The 21,728-nt window shown below is 35.3% G+C and overlaps 1 protein-coding gene across 1 annotated transcript in view; it reads right to left on the reverse strand.

The window, feature by feature from the left end:
* Nucleotides 1–21,728, reverse strand: part of KCNT2 (potassium sodium-activated channel subfamily T member 2) — a 224,905-nt gene that overhangs the window by 143,139 nt on the left and 60,038 nt on the right. The window contains exon 9 of the mRNA XM_045876372.3: nt 19,571–19,634. Coding sequence (XP_045732328.3) covers nt 19,571–19,634 — 64 coding nt within the window. The remainder of the gene's footprint in view (nt 1–19,570; nt 19,635–21,728) is intronic.

A 21,728-nucleotide genomic window follows, 5' to 3' on the forward strand; every position in this document is an offset into this window, starting at 1 on the left:
GTTAATTAACTGAACATATTAAAACATAAAGGATATTTGAAAAACAAAACTAAAACTCAACTATAAGCAATTTAGGACAGAGGGCACCTGGATGGCGCAGTTGGTTAAGCATCTGACTCTTGATTTCAGCTCAGGTGTTGTGGGATCAAGGCCGGCATCGGACTCCATGCTCAGCTCAGTGTCTGCTTGAGATTTTCTCTCTCCCTCTCCCTCTGCCCCTCCCCTGCTTTCTCTCAAATAAATAAATAAATAAAATCTAGTTACTGATAAAAGTTACTGATAAAAGAAGTGATAATAAGAAAAAAAAAAACCCTCAATTTGAAAATGAGCAAAAGATCTGAACAGACACCTCACCAAAGAAGATACACAGGTGACAGATAAGTACATGAAAATATGATTAACATCATGTATCATTAGAGAATTATAAACTAAAACAACAATGAAATACCACCACACAACTATTGGAATGACTAAAATCCCAAACACTGACAACACTAAATACTAGTGAGGATGTGGAACAGTAAAAAGTCTCATTCATTGCTGGTGGGAATGCAAAATAATTCAGCAACTTTGGAAGACAGTCTCCAGTTTCTTATAAAACGAAACATAACCATACCATATAATCCAGCAATCGTGCTCCTTGGTATTTACCCAAATGATTTTTCCACCCAAAACCTGCACTTGAAGCTTTACAGCAATGGATAAAACAAAGAGGTATATCTAGACAATAGAATATTATTCAGCAATAAAGAGAAATGAGCTGTCCAGCCATGAAAAGACATGAAGGAAACTCAGATGCATACTGCTAAATGAAAGAGGCCTGGGCGCCTGGGTGGCTCAGTCGTTAAGCGTCTGCCTTCGGCTCAGGTCATGATCCCAGGGTCCTGGGATCGAGTCCCACATCGGGCTCCCTGCTCGGCGGGAAGCCTGCTTCTCCCTCTCCCACTCCCCCTGCTTGTGTTCCCTCTCTCGCTGTGTCTCTCTCTGTCAAATAAATAAATAAAATCTTTAAAAAAATAAAAATAAATAAATAAAATAAAAAATAAATAAATAAATGAAAGAGGCCTGACTTAAAAGGCTGCATACCGGGGTGCCTGGGTGGTGCAGTCTGTTAAGCGTCTGACTCAGTTTCAACTCAGGTTGTGATCTCAGGGTCATTAGATGGAGCCCTGTGTGAGCACGGAGTCCTGCTTAAGGCTCTCTTTCCCTTTCCCTCTGCCCCTCCTCCAGCACAGACTCACTCTCTCTTTCTCTCTCTCTTTCAAATAAATAAAATCTTTTTTTTAAAAAAGCTGAATACTGGGGCGCCTGGGTGGCTCAGTTGGTTAAGCAACTGCCTTCCGCTCAGGTCATGATCCTGGAGTCCCAGGATCGAGTCCCGCATCGGGCTTCCTGCTCAGCAGGAAGTCTGCTTCTCCCTCTCCCGCTCCCCCCTCTTGTGCTCTGTCTCTAAAATAAATAAATAAAATCTTCAAAAAAAAATAAAAATAAAAAAATAATTAAAAAATTAAAAAAGTTGAATACTATAGAAAGTGTAAAAACATCAGTGGTTGCTAAGGGGTTTGTCAGTGGGGGAGGGTGTAGAAGTGATGGATAGGTGGAATATAGGGGATTTTTAGAGCAGTGAAAGTATTCTGTAGGATATTGTAATGATAGATAGATATCATTATACATTGGTCAAAACCCATAGAATGTATAAAGCAAAGAGTGAACCCTAATGTAAACTATGGAGTTCAATTAATAATAATGTATCAATATTTGCTAATCAATTGTCACAAATGTACTACACTAATGCCAGATGCTAATAACAGTGGGAACTGGGGAGAAGGGATGCTGGAAATTCTCTATATATTTTGCCCAATTTTTCTGTAAACCCAAAACTGCTCAGAAAAATGGTATATTAAAAAAATAAGTAAGTGCGCAAAGTGTGAACTTTAGAGTCACAAATTCTGGGCTCTAATTTCACTCTAAAATTTACAAACATGTGCATGAGTTTAAGTTACTAAACAAATCTGACTGTCAGGACAAAAGGTTTGATTACATTTGTAAAGTGGATGTAGACAGCTTGCTCTTCTCATTTCACTTGACCTCTGGCAACATGTGACATGTAGACCACTGGCTCCCTAAAATTTTCTCCCGAGGCTTCTGTGACACCAATACCCCTTATAGTCCTTTGGCTTTCTTACCCCACATTGAACTCATCTTCCTGATGATAATTCTTCCTTTTGCTGGAGGTGGATTTTTACCAGCACCAAATCTGCAACTCCTCCATCCCTCATACCCCTGCATTCAATCAGTCTTCAAGTCTTGTTGATGACACCTTCTAAATATTGCTCTAATATGTCCACTTCTTTTTTTTTTTTTAAGATTTTATTTATTTATTTGACACACAGAGAGAAAGCACAAGTAGGCAGAGAGGCAGGCAGAGAGAGAGGCAGAAGCAGGCTCTCCAATGAGCAGGGAGCCCGATGCGGGACTCGATCCCGGGACTCCAGGATCATGACCTGAGCCGAAGGCAGTCGCTTAACCAACTGAGCCACCCAGGCGCCCTAATATGTCCACTTCTTTCCAACCTCCCTGCCACAACCTGAGTCCAAACAGTTGTCACTTCAGGCTTGGAGAGAAGGCAACAGCCTCCATATCAATCTATTTTGAGTTTTATATATATATATATTTTATATATATTATATATATATATATATATATATTTTTTTTTTTTTACTAATTCTGTGTTCTTATCAGATTTACTGCCGTTTCAAACGACCATCTGATTGGATATTTGGCTACCGTCAACCCGGCAGTGACTTTCTTTACTTTTAGCATCAAGTCCCAACTTCTTAACAAGGCTTGCAAGACCCCGTATCAAACTCTCCCCAAACTACTTCCCCAGCCTTGGCACTCTTTATTCCAGTGCATTCTCCACTGTTGAGCCTCCAGGACTTCTAACGTGGACCAGGACCTCTGTCATGTATTCTAGGAGACCTTCTCCTTCTGACTGAAATCCATAACAGCTGTTCCCACTGTGTTTGCCCATCATAGTGTGAACCCACCTTTTTTTTTTAAGTGGATCCCCACTAAACGGTCAGCTCTAAGACAAGGGCCATGTTTTATACTTCATTCATCCAAAGTGCATCTCTAGTACTTCACTTTCATTTGTTTTCCAAAGATAAGTAGGAGAAACCATATTGACTTCACAAGGATATTGTGAGCATTAAATGAGATGAGGCAAATAAGCATCCGGCACACAGGAAGCACTTAGTAAATATGTCAAGTCAGTGGATAAATAGTTGATTGAAATACTGATCCTAAAAGCCCATAAATCTTCCTTGTCTCATTCATGCATTGTGCCCTATCAACAAGAATCTATGATCCTGTGAGTGGAGCATTAAGTAAGGAAAAAGGAAACAAGGTAAGTGTACAACGCCATAAATGTCACATGAGGAATAGAAAATAAGTATTTACTAATACACATAATAAAACTGGCACAGAAACAAGATTTTTAATTCATTCTTCTAACAACAGAGAATGATATTGATCTCTTTTTTTTTTCCCTTGCTGACAAAATTCAGCCTGAAATAAGATAGTCTGAATTTAATTGTAACCAAAAAGTAGAAGTATCGACCATGACAACTTTGGAATAAAGAGTCTAAATAATAAAGGAAGGTAACATAGAGTATTACTGGGTCATCGTAGGTGTCTATTGCTACTGTGAAAGCAGAACATTTCACCTAAAGTCAGTTTATCTAAAAATTAATTGGCCAAAATCGTCTTATAAAATTCAATTTTTATAATTTGAAATATCTAAAAATTATTTGTTGGCATTCTAAGGGTCTAAAATACATCACTTTACCTATGAAAAGGATCTTCTTTCCAGAACTCCAAATGACCCATGAAAGAACTCAGATATTTTAGATGAAATTTTATACATGAATTGTTTCCCACCCCTCTATGAGAATTTGTAATTTTCATTAGATTCTTAAATACAGTCTATGACTCAGAAAATGGTAAGACATTAGTCTCATCAAAGGTCACTTTCAAGCCAGTTTTCAATTTATAAAATACATCTGTAGCACTAAAAAAAATGATAGATTTATTTTTTATATTTTGAGTATAGTTTGCTAACTTACCTACTGAACACATTTTTTAGGATCAAGTAAAACTGAATTCTGAAACTTAAAATAATATATGTAAAAAATTTTGACCCCAATTTATAGGCAGCTAAACAATGTAGATACAACATTTATATAAAGGTAAAACATCTTGCAGCCAACTGGAAAACAAGTCTTTCCTAAACACAACTCAAATGTATTGTTTTATAAACAACTCCTGCCAAATATAATCATTGCCCAGAGAATAATATATTCCCAGAAGTTCCTCTAAAGGCTTTTCAGTAGACTCAAAAACATGTTGAGTGCAAGGGCCTATTTTGTTCACAGTTACATCGTCTGGGTCTAATAGGTAAATTGATAAATTATAAGCTTAGCTTGCATATATGTCTATCTACATATTGCATATATCTACATTGTATATAATGAAATAAATAATTGAATGTAATTCTAATACATAGAATCTATAATATATGTCCTCTATAATTAATTGGTTTGATTTTATGACTAAATTAAGGAAACTACATAGTTCATTTGTAATGAACTGTAATTGATGTCTTTGGAGAATTAGGTTTCATATTTGAAATATTTATTATTAAGTACAAAGGTAATTCAGGATGTTCTTAAATAAAATACTTAAAAATGAAGTATATAACCAAAAACCCTAATAAATATAAAAACATTAAGATATTGGGGCACCTGGGTGACTCAGTTATGCTACTGACCCTTGATTTGGGCTCAAGTCATGATCTCAGGTCCTGGGATTGAGTTCTGCTTCGGGCTCCATGCTCAGCATGGAGTCTGCTTGAGATTCTCTCTCTCTCTCTCTCTCTCTCTCTCCTTCTGCTCCTCCCTCTAGTGCTGTCTCTCTCTCTCAAATAAATAAATTTAAAAATTCTTAAAAATAAAAACTCCAGGTGCCTGGGTGGCTCAGTCAGTTAAGCATCTGCCTTCAGTTCAGGTCATGATCCTGGGGTCCTGGGATTGAGCCCTACACTGGGCTCCCTGCTCAGCTGGGGAGCCTGCTTCTCCCTCTCCTCCCCACTCATGCTCTCTTGTGCTATCTCTGTCTCTCTCTTAAATAAGTAAATAAAATCTTAAAAAACAAAAACAAAAACATAGGACTGCTAGCATAATTGGTTCCTCTTTCTTCCAAGTTTAAACAGAAGGGATCTGACATTATGTCTGAGACCGAAACATTATCTTGGATTTCAGTTTTAAGACTGCTTATATTTCCTGCTCTTTCCAATGTTCTCTCAGGGATTGTAACCCTAGTTTCAATTTCCATTCTTACAGCTGAGAGTATACTACTCCTTACAGATACATCATGGCAAAAACCTGATTGCCTGTCTGAAATTCCATATGTTACATATTCCTAGAATCTTCTTACCAGTAATTTTGGCACTGTGTAGCAGGTCAGTTTTATGGCCAGTTAAATAACACATCTACTTTCTGCCTTTGCTTGTCAAGAACCGAGGCCTATTTTGTGCTCTGCTTCTCAAAGCTGAAATCCTGTATTGTTTCTTAGTTCTTGTTGGCCTAAATTCCAGCAATTTGCCCAGAGTCATATATCCCTTACGTAATATCTTTTGCATACTTATGTCCTCTCCCAGATTCTTCAGGAATCACCGTCAATACCAAATCTAACTCCAGATCTTAATCCTCTTGAGTCTTCCCTGATTTACTCTTTTAACAAAGTTGAGACCGTAGTGTCTTAAAATCTCACAAAGTTCATTGACAAGTGTCAAGTGAATAATAATTAAAGTGATTCACAAAGAGGCTAGGCTATCTTGAAAGCATATAACTGAAGTTCAGTGACGATCATCTGTCAAGAATTTACCAAAAAGGTATTTCTGGACAGATTAAAAAATGAGTGATACTAGTGATCCCAGGGTGTCTTCACAAGTTTAAAATTCACAGTTTGAAATTCTGTGATTTTCTGAATTGGAAAGGAAGATGCTTTTGAGAACAGATTATTAACCACTAGGTTGAATAACAAGCAAAAGACTTTGGGAAACCCTTCTAAATAACTTATGATACCTTGTATTGCATAATGAAATAATAGAAATGAATATGTGTGAAAGTGTTGCAATGCTCAAAATGGATCTGCTTAAGACAAAACAATATTCTTTTTAAAAAAGCTTAAATTGTGAAGGGTAGCAGAATATGCCTTTTTAGCATAAAGACTATTTTGATCTGATCATTTTTGAGAAAAAGCAGCCATTGGAGAAGCTCTTAAACCAAAGTAGAATCTACCCTGTAAGCCTACATTCATGAGGGTAATCTCAATTTGTAAGGGTGCCTCTCTTCCTGTACCAAGAAGAGAAGGATGACTCTAAACCACAGCTCTTTATCAGTGGAAAAGGCACCAGACTTAAATCTGCATAACAACCTAACTGTACTTTTCTTGATAACTTCTCAGAACTAGTCTCCCCACTCCAGCATCTTTCTTTTGTCATTAGCTGAAGATAGTATTTAAGGTGATGACTTGGACCATTTGGGGGAATTTTGCTACTTTCCTGGGTATCTCCCATGTATACCTGAGGTATACGTATTAAATTTCTGTTGTTTTTCTTTTGTTATTCTCTCTTTTATTACTGAGGGGGGAGGGGAGACCACCCACAGAACCTAGAATGTAGAGGAAAATTATTTTTCCTCCTCTACAATTGCAAACATTTTACTTCAGCTCTTTCCTCATGCTGTCTGAAAGGGTCACATAGGGAATTTGCTGTCTGCATGTTTGATGATTGTTTGCCTTCTACCCTAAGATTCCATATGTTCAAAAATGCATGTAATTATCAGTAAAAAATGAACATCTTTGACATTTAAGAGGAAAGATAACAGCATAGTATAAAATAAAATTTTTTTAAAAGTTACAACTTAAAGTCTTTGGAGTCAGATGACAAAGAAGGCTTTAAATTTTCCTTCAGTTTCATTTCCCGACAGCTTGATTTCCTGTCAGTTTTCTTCCTGACTATAGACCCTTTTCTTAGAACATTAACTTTAGAAAAAGTCCAATTAAAATTCTTTTTTTCTGCCCCTTTGAGAATTAAATCTTCTCCCAGATTCTCACTAGTCTTACAACCCAGAAATGTCTTTCTCAAGAACCTGAGGGCCATCGTTCTGAAATGTAATCAACAAAGGAGTTAGAGCCCCTACCTCCCAGTCTCTGTGGGAAGGCAGGACCCTACCCTTCATAAGAGACAGTTAGCAAATGATGGCATAATCACATGGACCAATCTCCCCCCTCCAGTACTTTTCCACCTCGTTCATCCCAGAACTTAAAAATCCTCCAACCTTTTGTTTCCAAGGAGTTGAGTTCAATCTCTCTCGTTTATTGCAACAGTCCTAAATAAAATCTTCCTCACCTATTTAGCAATGTCTGGTGCAATTTTTCCTTGACACAGACAGAATAAAGTGTAAATATTAGGTCTTTGAGCTAGTATTCAAATAGCTAACCAGAGTCTTGCTTTATTAATCTACAAATTGGAGCTAGTAATAACTTCCTTACAGGGTTGTTGTGAAAAATACATCACAAATATAATATGTATAAATATATATAAATGATCGCTAGCCTGTAATTTATATTTAGTGATGGTTAATAATTGAGAGGTGTTATTATGTATTTCTTTTCTTTTTTTTTTTTCAGTTCCAAGAAGCAAAAATCAGTTGTGCCAAGAAAGCTAAAAGAGCAAAGCAAACACTACAGGTTTTTTTCAGAAGTAGGCCATTTATGTAAAAATCCATATGCCCAGTTCAGCTCAGAAAATCAAATTCTTTCACTACTGCAAAGAAAATCCATCCAGAGGGTAAATCTATTATGCTGAATACATTAAAATGACTCAGTGGAGACTTAACTTTGAATAAATCTTTTTGAGCATACCTAATGAGAGACTGAGTGGACAAGATATTGAAAAGGAAAGTGTCTGAACCTCTTAAAACATACCACAATATGACATCCTTCATTCTGTCCATTCACCACCTCTTAACTTTCAGCTAACTATCTAGGACTGTGATTCTAAAGAATGTCTGACATCCTCAGCAACTTCAGTCTGTCTACATTATCATACTCTGTTACCTCTATACCCACATTCTCATTTCCCTGCTTACCAGCTTGTATCAAATGTTTCACCAAATATGCAGACCCTTGCATAAACAATCAGGCCTACTCTACAGGCAAAACTACAACCTTGCTAAATTCAACTCTCTTTCTACTACTAATAACAGATGGTTGACACAAACACACATATATGCTAAACAGGCCTTACTTCAAATTGAGAGTCCATAATATCACATAGGAGATGAACATATCTCCAGGCCATTTACTTTCCTGATGCTCTAGAGAACTATTTCATATAGTTCCTCAAACCTCTACCCTCACTTCCCTCTTTTCTGATGATCTCAACTACTATGAGAAAATAGAAATAATAAGAAAATTTCCATAGCACTCTCCATCACATCCAACTACATACTTGCCTCTTGTTAAAATGGGTGAGCATTTTACATACTTAGCAAAGGGAAACTTTCTGCTATATAATGGATCATATTCTATCTTGTACATCCTATGACTTTATTCTTTGAATTCTTCACTTTTCTCTCTGGTGGGTCATTTCCTTTAGTATACAGACTTGCTAAAATTTTTTCCCACTAAAAAAAAAAGAAAAAAGAGAGAAACAAAGTTTTCTTTCAACACACATTACCATCAGGTACTGTGGCATTTCTCTGCTCCCATTTACAGAAACAACTTCTAAAGTCTGTACTTGCTGCCTCTATTTCCACTCTGCTATTTAATTTTAAACTTTCATTTCTAATTCAAGAATTTAAAGCTATGAATCTCTTTTTAGGCACTAGTTCAGCTATGTCCCCTCAATTTCAATATGTGCATTTTCATCACAATTCAATTAAAATAATTCTAATCGTCCCTGTTATTTTGTATTTTACTGATGGCTTATTTAGAAATGTGCTGATTTTCAAATATTTGGGTATTGTCCTGCTGTAGTTTCATTGTTGATTTCTAATTAATTTCTATTATGATCAGAGAATATACTCTGTATGTTTTCATTCTTTTAACTTTTCTGCTATTTCTTCTATTGTCCAGCATATGATCTTTCTCTGTGAATGTTCCATACACATTTGCAAAAATTGTGTATTCTGCAGTTGTTGAATGTAATGTTCTATATGTCAATTAGATCTAGTTGGTGAAACTGAGCTCAAGTTTTGTTTTGTTTTATAACCCTACCGATTTTCTTTCTACATGTTCTGTTAGTAATTTGGAGAGCAATATTGAAATTTCTATCAATTGTAGATTTTTACACCTCCTTCCAGTTCTGCCATTTTGTTCATGTACTTTGAGGTTTCACGACAAGTTATGCACACATTGAGGAGTGTTATGTCTTCTTGATGCATTGATTCCTTAATTAACACGAAATGCTTTTTAGAGAAGATCCTTTAAAAGAAATTGAGAAATAATGGCTTATGTATTAAGAAAGAATTCTACAAAGATTGAGAGCGCAAAGGCAAGTGGAGAAGGGAATAGCATGAAGGAAACAAAGGTACCAATGATAATTGAACAAAATAAGGAAAACAATACAAAATGTTCTCTACTAGGGGACATTTGGTGTTCTTAGAAGGAAGAGCTCTAGGTATATGGAGGGAGTATAAATTGGAATGAGGGATCTAAGGACATCATAAGTTTGAAATAGTGAGTGTTGCTTTTATCAAGAGGTTAGACCTAAAGAGGAGGAAGAATTGTAATACCTATAAGAATATAAGTAGTTTGAAGTAATAGGCACCATAAAAATAGTCTAATGAAATAAGTAACATGGTGTTGCTTTATGTATTCCTGTCTTAATAATTAATTAGCTTTATGATTATATTTTAAGTTAAGCTTTCAAAATTTTAAGTTAATCATCCAATCTAAAAGGTCAATCTTCTCCAACATTTTATATGCCTCTTCCCCAGTGTTCGCTCCTTAATATTCATCACCAGCTGACATTCTATGCATTTATTTAATTAGTATATTGATGGTCACTTCTACTAGTAGGCCAGCTTCATTAGAACTGAGATTTTTTTTTTCACTGCTATGTTCATAAATATATCTTCAGTTGGTACATCGATGCTTGGACAATAAACCACTCAATAAATATTTGTTCAATGAATGAATGGTTAATAGTGGTGATAGGGTTACCCTACAGCACTTTTATTCCTATGCTATGCTCAGGTCTAAGAAGCAGGTCTAAGAAGCATACAAATAATTATGTCAATTGGCCCTAGGTAAATTTGAAGCTAAGTGGACTGAGACATGTAAACCTTACATGAAAATGTAAATAATAAATTTACTTAGGGTAGGATAGTAAGTGCAGATAGCAAATCTGCAATAAACAGCAATGAAAAAATAATGAATGTTAACAAATACCTATAATATACAGTGGATTTTTTTATAAAATTTAGGGTATGGCAGAAAATAATACAAAAAAGAAAATATGTAGTCAAAGTGACCACTGGGTCTTCAGTGAACAGTGTGTACATAGTCACCAAATTCTAAATGTTTATTGCGTCCAACATTTAGACTTAATCAATAAACAATGGCAGAAGACTTAGTTTTGATCACAGGACAAAAGGTAAATGATATCAGTCTTCAAATGCAAAAATGGAAGTACCAAAGACCAAAATTGGATCATGGAAAATTGGGAATGAAAGCTGAAGGAAAGAAAGAAACAAATGCCATATTCTTACAAAGCAGAAATACAAAATATAGTATCAGCACTTTAATGGATTTAAAGTCATTATCTTCTTTTAGGAAACGGACTAAAAATGGGAAGTAGAACAGACAACTGATGCCTGAAATCCTATATACATATATATTTTTTTTCTGATTAAAATTTCAAACTGTGGAACCACTTTTATGTACAAATGTGTGACCCGTTCAAATAGTAAGCTATTATCACCATGGGAAGCAGTTTGGTCCAAAGAAAGGAGTGTTAAAGTTGACCTGACCTGGGTAGAGTCCAGACTCAGCCGATCTGGGAAATCTAATTAACAACCCTGAGCCTTGGTTCTCTCGTCTGTAAAACAATTGTGGTGAGCATGAAATGACATAATGTGCACAAAATGCCTGACCACATGAAAGCTACTCACGAAATGTCAAATTTGTTTGGTTCCTTTCTGCTTGTTTGCTTTATTAAATGGACTCGAAAAAATGAGCTAAAATACGTATACCAAGAGTAGCAACATGGACTAGAGCTCCAGTTCTATATAAACATGCAAGATTTTTATAGAAAATTAGCATTACAATATTAGGTGTTTTAAAAATGTTATCATTCTTCACAATAAGTTATGTAGAAAAATACATGTTTGAAAGTCTGTTATCTTTAAAATAAAAATAAATAAATAATAAATAAAATAAAAATGTTATCGTCTTAATAAAAAAATGGGCATTTTCTTTAAAATGCAGATATCATGTGCTCCATTCTTTTTTTTTTAAGATTTATTTTTTTAGTAATCTCTACATCCAACGTGGGGCGCAAACCTACAACCCTGAGATTGAGAGTCACGTGCTCTATTGACTGAGCCAGCTAGGCATCCTTGAGCTTCATTCATTCTTTTAAATTAACGTTGATCTAGAATCATCAAAAGGATTTTTGACTTTAATGAAACTACACTTAATGATTTTTTTAAAATAATTTTTGTGATTCAAAAAAATTTACTAAGGATGCTGCTATAGCCCTTCCAGGTTCATGATTACCCTATGATATCTGAATAAAGAATATAAAACTTTACATAGGAATACATTTATTTTTATGAAATATTATTAATTCCAAAACAGAATCCTTTGGAATATTTATTCATTTTTCATTTTGATATTCACAGCTCTGCCTCTCCCAATTAGAATACACAGAAACTAATACTAGATTTGGCAGTATTCTGCCTGGTTTAAAAAATATTATTAAAACAATAGGAGATGGGGTGCCTGGGTGGCTCAGTCGGTTAAACATCTGCCTTTGGCTCAGGTTGTGATCTCAGGTCCTAGAATCAAGCCCCACATGGAAGGGGGGGATCCCCTGCCCAGCAGGGAGTCTGCTTACCCCCTCCTTTTGCCCCTCTCCCGCTTGTGTGCACTCTCTTTCTCAAAAAAATAAAATCTTCTAAAAAAATTAAAAAAATAAAACAACACAACTCATTCATTCAATTTTGCAACTCAGCAATAATAAATGCATGTGTATGTATCAGAAATAGTGTGCAATCAACATTTTTCAAAGGTGTAACTCTATCAAAGAAAATAATATAACATTTTCATAATAGAATGATTTAAAAAAATTTTTTTGAGTATAGATGACACACAGTTACATTAGTTTCAGGTGCACAACATAGTGATTCAACATCTCTATACCTTATGCTATGCTCACCACAAGTGTAGATCATCTGTCACCATACATCACTATTACCATATCATTGACCATATTCCCTACATTGTGCCTTTTATTCCCATGACTTGCTTATTGCATAACTGGAAGCCTATACATTCCACTCCCCTTCATCTGTTTTGTCTAACCCCCCACTCTCTACCCCTCTGGCAACCATCAGTTTGTTTTATATATTTATAGGTCTAATTCTGCTTTTTGTTTGTTTATACATTTGTTTCTTTAGATTCCACATATGAGTGAATTCATATGGTATTTGTCTTTCTCTCTCTGACTTATTTCACTTAACATAATATCCTCTGGGTCTATCTATGTTGTCACGAATGGCATGCTCTCATCCTTTTTTATGGCTGCATAATATTCCATCAAGTGTGTGCACTTGTGTGTGTGTGTGTACCACATCTTCCTTATCCATTTGTCTATCAATGAATACTAAAGTTGCTTCCATATGTTGGCTATTGCAAATACTGCGATAGTAAACATAGGAATGTATATATCTTTTTGAATTAGTGTTTTCATTTTCTTTGGGTAAATATTGGTAGTGGAATTACTGGATTATATGGTATTTCTATTTTTAATTCTTGGGGGACCCTCCATACTGTTTTCCACAGTGACTGCACCAGTTTACATTCCCACAAACAGTGCACAAGGGTTCCCTTTTCTCCATATCCTTGTCAATTCTTGTTGCTTCTTGTCTTTTTAATTTTAGCCATTTGCATTTCCCTGATCATTACTGATGTTGAGTATCTTTTCATGTGTCTTTTGGGCCATCATATCAAAATGATTTTGAACCACATTTAGAAAAATTTCTGTGGAAGTATGCCTAATATCGAAAATTTAGCTCTATAGGTTTTAAAATTTTATTTTCTCCACACAACAGATAATGCTAACTCATGTGCATAAATATAGCAGGAAAATATTGCAAGGTAAATCTAATATATTAAAAACATTTATTGGAAAGGTTCATTTTAGGAAAAAATATGTAAAAAAAATTAGTCTAGGGGCATCTGGGTAGCTCAGTCGGTAGAGTGTCTGCCTTCTGATCAGGTCATGATCTTGGGATCCTGGGGTTGAGCCCCACGTCGGGGTTCCTGCTTTCAAGGACCTTGCTTCTCCCTCTCCTCCCTGCTCATGCCCTCTTTCACTAACTCTCTCTCTCAAATAAACAAATAAAATCTTTAAAAAAAAATTAGTCTAAATTACTTCTTAAGAAATCATAAACATTTCACTAATTAATTTTACATACATATCTTTGGAATTAAAATTAAGGAAAGAAAAAAAATTGCCTAATCTTATTTATTTAACAAATATTTCTCCAAGGAAGGTTCAATGTAGTTGACCTTTACCAAAGTAAAACTTTTTACTTTGTTCTGTAACTGTATCGGTAAAATATAAATCTACATGTTTCTGCTCACTATCCAATAGTTTCAACACTATTTCTCAACCCCTGCTGCAGAGTATGCAAAGTAGGAGTGACTGATTGCTATCTCTTGCTATCTCTTGCAGGATAGAAAAGAGTTTCCTGAAAATCTCCTAAAATTTTCCCACGTGATTCATTTGTCTAACGTGAGTGAGCTTGATTAAAATTAGAGAGACCAGATAGTTCCTAGTCAAGTGAAGCATAATTTCATCATGTAGGAACATATCATGATTCCAGGCCTTCTGGCCCTCCCAAGACACTCACTTACTTTCACTCCCCAAAGCAAGTACAAGTGACAGTGATACTGACCTGACTGTATTAAGTGTAAAATTCTAGAGCTCATTTTCCTCTAAATGAAGATACAAGAAAGGTTTAATGAATGTGAAATGATTCAACTGTAGCAGGACTGGATAATCATAAAGAACGACTTACTTATTCTCTTCTTCTACCCACCTCCCAAAAGGAATGACCTACTTGGGGAGAGGCAACTAAAATAGTTTGTCTGGGCCAACCCCTCATATGTATAAAAAGTTATAATCAAAACAAGACGACCTAGAGTTTTTGCCAAAAATGAGGTATTTATTAACCTTTGGGGAATCAAAGAGCAGAGTTTCAACTCTCCTGATAGGATTTACGAGACCAGTGCTCTAACCCCTGAGCTACGGAGCCTCTCCTGATAGGATTTAAACCAAACATAGGTGGAGTAGAAGTTGTGAACCAACTTCTCTGTAGGAAACAATGTAGAATTGTTTGCAGCAGCGACTATGCCAGGCCTGTCCTAAGACAATAGCTAATATGGGAGTATGTTCATTATCAAGCAATATGGTGTCTTCAATACTAACACATAGCTATTTAGCATAGTGCAACATTTTTCTGGGTTCCTATATTTTTTTCTGATAAATCTTTAATTGGATCATCATGCCCACATATGTAAAAATCATTTAAAAAAGAGATGAATGGTAGCCTGCTGGTGTGTCCAGATTTGAGCACACTAGGAATAGTCTGCCATCCATTTTTGTAATCAAGTCCTGAAAGTCTGTTTCTCTAAGGACTATGAACACTTCTGTAAGACCCTGTACACACATACACAAAACAGTTGAGAGACTCTCCAGGCTTTGCCAAAGGAGCAGAAATAACATATACTTAGTGCCACTCATGGATATTGGTTTTTCTTCTTGCCATCTGTCAAGACCTAAAACTACACTCAGTTACTAGGACCCAGGCCCTTCTGCTTGTCCCTCTGTTCAAGGTACCCTAAACTCTGACACTGACTTCTCTTCTGTATTATTTCCCAACACTTTAAATGTTTTACTACATTCTCTTCTTCCTTGCATTGTTTCTGAAGATAAGTCAGATGAAATTCTTATCTTTGCTCCATTGTAGTTAGGGTGTTCCCCCCCTCCTTGGCTTCTTTCAGGAGTTCATCTTTGATTTTCTGTAATTTGAAAATGATACATCTAGGTGTATTTTTTTTTTTTTTTTTGACATCTCTTCTGCTGGGTGTTCTCTGAGCTTCCTGGATCTGTGGCTTGGTGTCTGGTATCAATTTGGGGAAATCCTCAGTTATTATGCTTTCCAGTATTTCTTCTATTCCTTTCTTTCTTCTCCTTCAGATATTTCCATTACACGTATGTTACACCTTTTGCAGTTGTCCCAGAGTCCTTGGATATTCCGTCTGAGTTTGGGTTTTTGTTGTGGTTGTTGTTTTTCAGTCTTTGTTCTCTTCGCTTTTTAGTTTTGGAGATTTCTGTTGATTTATCCTCAAGTTCAAAGCTTATTTCCTTAGCCATGTCCAGTCTACTAATAAGCCCATCAGAGACATTCTTCATTTCTGTTATAATTTTTTTTTTATCTCTAATATTACCTTTTGGTTCTTTCTTAAGGTTTCTCTCTGTTTACACTACCCATCTGTTCTTGCATGCTGTCTATTTTATCCATGAGAGCCCTTAGCATATTAATCAGCTATTTTAAATGATTGGTCTGGTAAGTTCAACATCCCTGCCATGTCTGTTCTGATACTTGTTCTGTCTCTACAAATTGCATTTTTTTGACTTTCGGTATGCTTTGTAATTTTTTCTTGATAGCCAGTCATAATATACAAAGTTAAAGGAACTGCTATAAATAGATCTTTAGACACGTGCAAGTAAGCTGGGGGTTTGGGGAAGCGTTTTATAGTCCCATGATTTGGTGTCAGTCTTTTAGTGAGCCAACACCTCTGGACTGTGACCTTCACAAATGTTTTTTCAGTGTCCTGCCCCCTTAATTGAGAAAGGATGGCTAGAGTGGTCTGAATTGGGTATTACCCTTGTCCCAGATCAGTTAGGCTCTGATAACTAGGTTTCCAGCAGGTTAAGCTCTGGTTAACTAGTTTCCCTGAGGGAAAGACCTGTTAAGAGAAGAGAATTCTCTGGTGTAATTCAAAATGGTTCCTTTTTCCTGACCCCTGCTGAAATCCCAAACGGATTTTTCTCTCATATTTATTGTGAGAACCTGGTCAAACTCCTGGAAGTAAATCTCACAAAATTATGGTATCCTTTCCCCAGGACTACATTGCCCAGGGGTTTTTTAACTCTCAAAGTTGTCTGCACTGAACCTCCAGCAATTCATCAATTACAGTTCAGGTTTTCCTGCCCCCACACTGATTCCCAGGTTGATTTCCACTCATGAGTCTTTGCTGGGGTAAATACTATTCTCCATATTTGTGTGTCAGTCTCTCCAATCTTGGGCATAATACTTTGCCCTGTTTCCTCACCTCTCTTGCTTTCCTCCTAAATCTTTTATACAATTTTTCATGTGTTACCCTATTTTTAATTTCCAGGAACTATTTTTGGTTCATTAAGTGTTTCTTGTTTTGACTTCAATTTTTTTTTGTTCTACAGCCTACTATTCTTGTTTTATATATATGTACACTCTCCTCAACTTCTCATATTATTCTGAGGATATTTGTTATATAATTTAAAATCTATTTCTTCTCCCAGAATTGTGTAGTTTTGTTTGTTTCCTCTGAGTTCCTCTTTTCTATACACTTTTTATGTTTGTTCATCCATTCTTTCTTTTCCTCGTCAGGAATTTACTTAAATGTTTAGTGATGTCTGTTATCTGAACATATGTAGAAATTAAACACTCAAAAGCTATTTGGGACTTCACTGAATGTGGGAATCTTATTTTCACACAGACCTTACTGTAGGGTGATTAATCTGTGATACTGCACTAGGGAACTTCAGACTTTATATATTTACACACATTCTCTCTTGTGATGTACCATTTCCCCAGAGAAAATTCCTCTAATATTGTGCCAGTGGAGATGTGGACCTAACTATTAAGTTTCTGAGTCATTTGGGAGAAGCACGTCACATTCAGTGGAGCAACTTACTCTTTAATATCTTTGACTTTACCCCAACTCTCTGCTGCACCTACTGGTTCTGAGTGAAGGATATCCCTGGATCAAATTATGCCAACAGTAAACCTGTTCCCAGGGTGGGGAAAGGGATCAGCAATGGATTTCTGGAGAGATTCAGGGAATCTAATTGCTTCTTTTACAAACTTTTAATCACTATTCATATGTTTAGTCCCACATATAACCCTACTTACAGAAGCATCTGGTGCCTCTATTTCTTGAGACTTTTGAGGGTACATTGTAAAAAGCAGCCTGACTTGTTTCCTCTCTCAACTTAAATTTTAACTTCCTTCTGTCTAAGTCGGTTACCACTCATCCATCTGCTTTCTAGCTTCCAAACTTGTGTTAGTGCTGTCTCATCTACCATCTCCTTTGTCCTAATGAGTGAAATTTTTTATTCATTTCCTGTCAATTTAGCAGAGTGTCAGAAAGAAATGGAACACATTTGTTTAACTGAGTGATCTCAAATTCACAGTTTAAAGGGTACTCTAAAAGATATTATATATTTATTTATTAATGTTTATGCTTCTCCTTGTTACTCAAAACATTATTGATACTGGAGGACTGCAAGTACTTTAAAACCAAGTTACTGCTTAAGGGGCACAAGATTCACAATTACATAAGTTAAATAATTATGGAAACAGACAGTAGATTATGATCAGTTCAAATTCATTTATTCCATAAATACCTTTGGACCACCTAATGTGTCAAACCAATTAAGAAACTCCTGAAATAGTACTTAAGTGAACTGAGGAGGGTGTGGTCTGAATTAAGATAGCAACCATGGAGAAGAAGGGGAACAGATGAATTTTTAGAAATATATAAAGAGAGATATTTCACAAATTTTTCCAAATTATATTTGCTCTATGCTCTTATATTAGTTTGGTAGGCTACAGTAACAAAGTGGAACAAACTGGTGGCTTAAATAACTGAAATTTATTATTTCCCAGTCCTGGAGACCGGAAATCCAAAATCAAAGTACTGGCAGGGTTGATTCCTTCTGAGGGCAAGGAGGGAAGGATCTGTTTCAGGCCACTCCCCTTGGCTTATTGATGGCTGTCTTCATGTTCATATGGCATTCTCCCTGATAACTGACAGTCTCCAAATTTCCTCTTTTTACAAGGACACCAATCATATTGGATGAAGGTCCACCCTAATGAGCACATTATAACTTGATTGTCTTTATTAAGACTTTATCTCCAAATAAGTTCACATTATGAGGTACTGGGGGGATTGGGCTTCAATATATGAGTTTTAGGGAATACAATACAAGCCCTAACAACCCTCTTCAAATAAAGGATGAGAAAATTAGTTTAGAACTGAATAAGAACTTAGGTAAATTAGAGTGAGGTCAACAGGAGAACATAGAGCCTGCCACATTCAGGACTCACAGTCTAATTTAATATAACAGAGTGTCCTATTAAATGCTCCAGAAAAAAACCAAATGATGTCCCTGAAAGACCCATGCATAGATTGCCTTTCCTCAGTCACTACAGAAGCCACCAAGGCTTTGTCTCTGTACCACAGATATGACTAAAGATAAACTCATTGGCTTAGAAACACAGGAGTTAATAGTACCTGCTCAATATAAAATAATAAAGTACTTTTTAAAAACAATAAAATTAGAATGCATGTTTAAAAACACAAGTTATAATTTGGTAAATTATATTTAATTTAATTTAATTTAATTATGAGTTTATACAACTTTTTGCCAAAAAAAATCACAGAGATCATATAAGCCAAAGGTGTCAAGTTGAGGTGTGCTTCCCAATCACGTGGGGATCTTTTAAAAATACACAGATTCTTGATCCCCACTTCATATACACTGAATAAAATTTTCATGAATGCATACTTTTTTAGAAGCTCTCCAACTGATTCTAATGCAGACTGCCTGATCCATCTGCTTTGTTTTGAGCTGAGGAAATGGAGACCATTTTAATGAAATTACATAGGAAAGGACATATTTAATAAAAATATATGACCTATTTCATTTTGATCAACAGAAAACCCAAGGACTAGTAGAAACTACTTCAAAAAACAGTTTTGTTGACACAGTCCATAATGCTGCTCTTCTTATATTACGGCAAAGACAGTTGAGAGATATTTGCTTCCCTTTAGCAATATTTTAAAGTTACCTATATTTAACATAGGCAGATTTTTAAAAAAATTTTTTAAAAATCTTCTAAGGGAATAAGAACAATTATGAAAGAGACTTTTAGAAACTTACAGATGATGTCCTATCCACTTCACAACGGCTGCTCAGAATAAAACAGGCCTCAGCATCATCCATCCTAAATACAGACAAAAAAATAATAATAATAATCATACACTGAAATATCTTTGTAGTGTCTGAAAAATAGAATTCCAATGCTTAGTCCAATGTACACAAAGTGCAAATAAACTATGAGTATCCTTAGGCTTAAACGATAGTTAGATTTCTAGCAGATCATGACTGTACTTGATTATAAACAAAGCAATGGTTGTTGAATTGACTATATAACTCAACAGTTCATAATAACAAAAATTAAAAAAACACTCAAATTTTATTCTCTTTTATGATTATATATTTTTTCATGTATAAACTAAGGGAGTTGTATTGGCCTTTACTTTATGATTAGTTACATTTTAACTGCAAAGTTACTCAACTAAGAGAGAAGGAAGAGCTACTTAGTATTCTTATATCAAACTCTACTGTACATTTACATTTCTTGGAGATAATTCATCATCTTGTTCCCAACCCTTGTCCTTTATACTAAAGTTCTACATTTCTTAAATTTGGTGATAAACAGTAGGTTTCAGTGCTTGATAAATAATGTTCTAAAAACATAAATATGTTGGGGTGCCTGGTTGGCTCAGTTGGTAGAACATGCGACTATTGATCTCGGATTGTAAATTCAACCTCCCCATTGGGTGTAGAGATTACTTAAAAATAAAAAATCTTTAAAAAAAATAAAAACATAAAAATGTTAATTTCAAAATAAGGAATGTTTTATCTTTCTGATTCATTATGATAAAATAAACCTCCACCCCCCCCAAATTTTTTTTCTATGCAGAGGAAAGATAAAAGTCCAGGAAATTAGATCAAACCAAACAGTTTTGGAAAAATATTGAGTCATGGTTATAAGATAATTAGTATTGCATAACATTTTCTAAACATCATCTTCAACAAAGCAATTCAAAATTCATGCAACTGACCTTTGGAACTGGTTTGGAGAATCCTACTCCTTGTTTCTTGCATGGGAAATTGTGTTGAAGAATGTATTAGTTAACATTAAATCCCAAATCTTTATATGACATTAGGATAAGAAATGAACATAAAATGAATACTTCTTTCTTAACCCAGATTTTTTAGTATTACCAGCCTGCTACCTCTCTCTCATCCTCATTCTTATCCTTGGTATATTCCAATGAATGAATGCTTCTTGTAAATGTGATTGACTTTGCTGAGAAATCATTTTAATAATATTAATAATAAATGAATTGTTAATCCTAAATAAATCATGAATAAAAAGATAAATCATTTTCCCTCTACCCATCTAGGTCCTTGGCTGAGACTCCTCTGTAATAAAAAGACAGATTAACAGAAGAAAAGCAAACAGAAGTTTAATAACACGTATACCTCCTGTATACGTGGGAGACACCCTGGAAAACTGATTAACTCCTCTCCCATGAAGCCACCACCTTAAACACCATTTTCAGCTAAAGACCAAGATGTTTGGCTTACGGTGAGCCAGTTATGGGAACCTATCAAGAAAAGCACAGTAAACCAGCGTAGGTTGTCATACAGATTTAGGTCCTTGCTTTCTCCATTCACAAGAGTTTGCAGAGATTGAGTCATCCTCTTCCAAGTACAGAGAGAGAGAGAGACACCCTTATGGATGGAGATTTCCCTTATAAATGGAAATGTCCCTTACAAAAGGATTAACTTCTACTAGGTTTTCAGTTTTTCCTGTGTCTGCTGTTTCTTAAAAATAACCAGCTCACAATAATCCTTACACCACTGAGGCATATTTTGGGGTAGCAAATTCGGCTCCCTTCTATAGTATCAAGCTAAAATACTAACAGCTAATACTAATAGCTTAGATTAATTTATTAGGTAATTAAAAAGCCTTCAATTATCGCATAAATTCATAGTGAACATAATATGGGAATTATTCTTATGTGAATAACTTAATGCATACAGTAATTAAGCATATTGATTATCTATACAGATGAATATAAAGATCCAAATTATGTTAGTGTCTAAGCAACTATTTCTTTAGAGCTCCCAAAAAATGTATATAGATAGCAAATAGCAAACACCTAAAGCCATCTATTGCTTGAGGTACTAGGAGAATCTGACTTGACTCTTGTGTGTACATTGACAATATCTATGAAGTATTTAA

The sequence above is a fragment of the Mirounga angustirostris genome, unplaced genomic scaffold (genome assembly GCF_029215605.1).
Source record: "Mirounga angustirostris isolate CCGP_5_RB_7025 unplaced genomic scaffold, mMirAng1.0.hap1 SCAF_6, whole genome shotgun sequence".
NCBI classification, from domain to species: Eukaryota; Metazoa; Chordata; class Mammalia; order Carnivora; family Phocidae; genus Mirounga; species Mirounga angustirostris.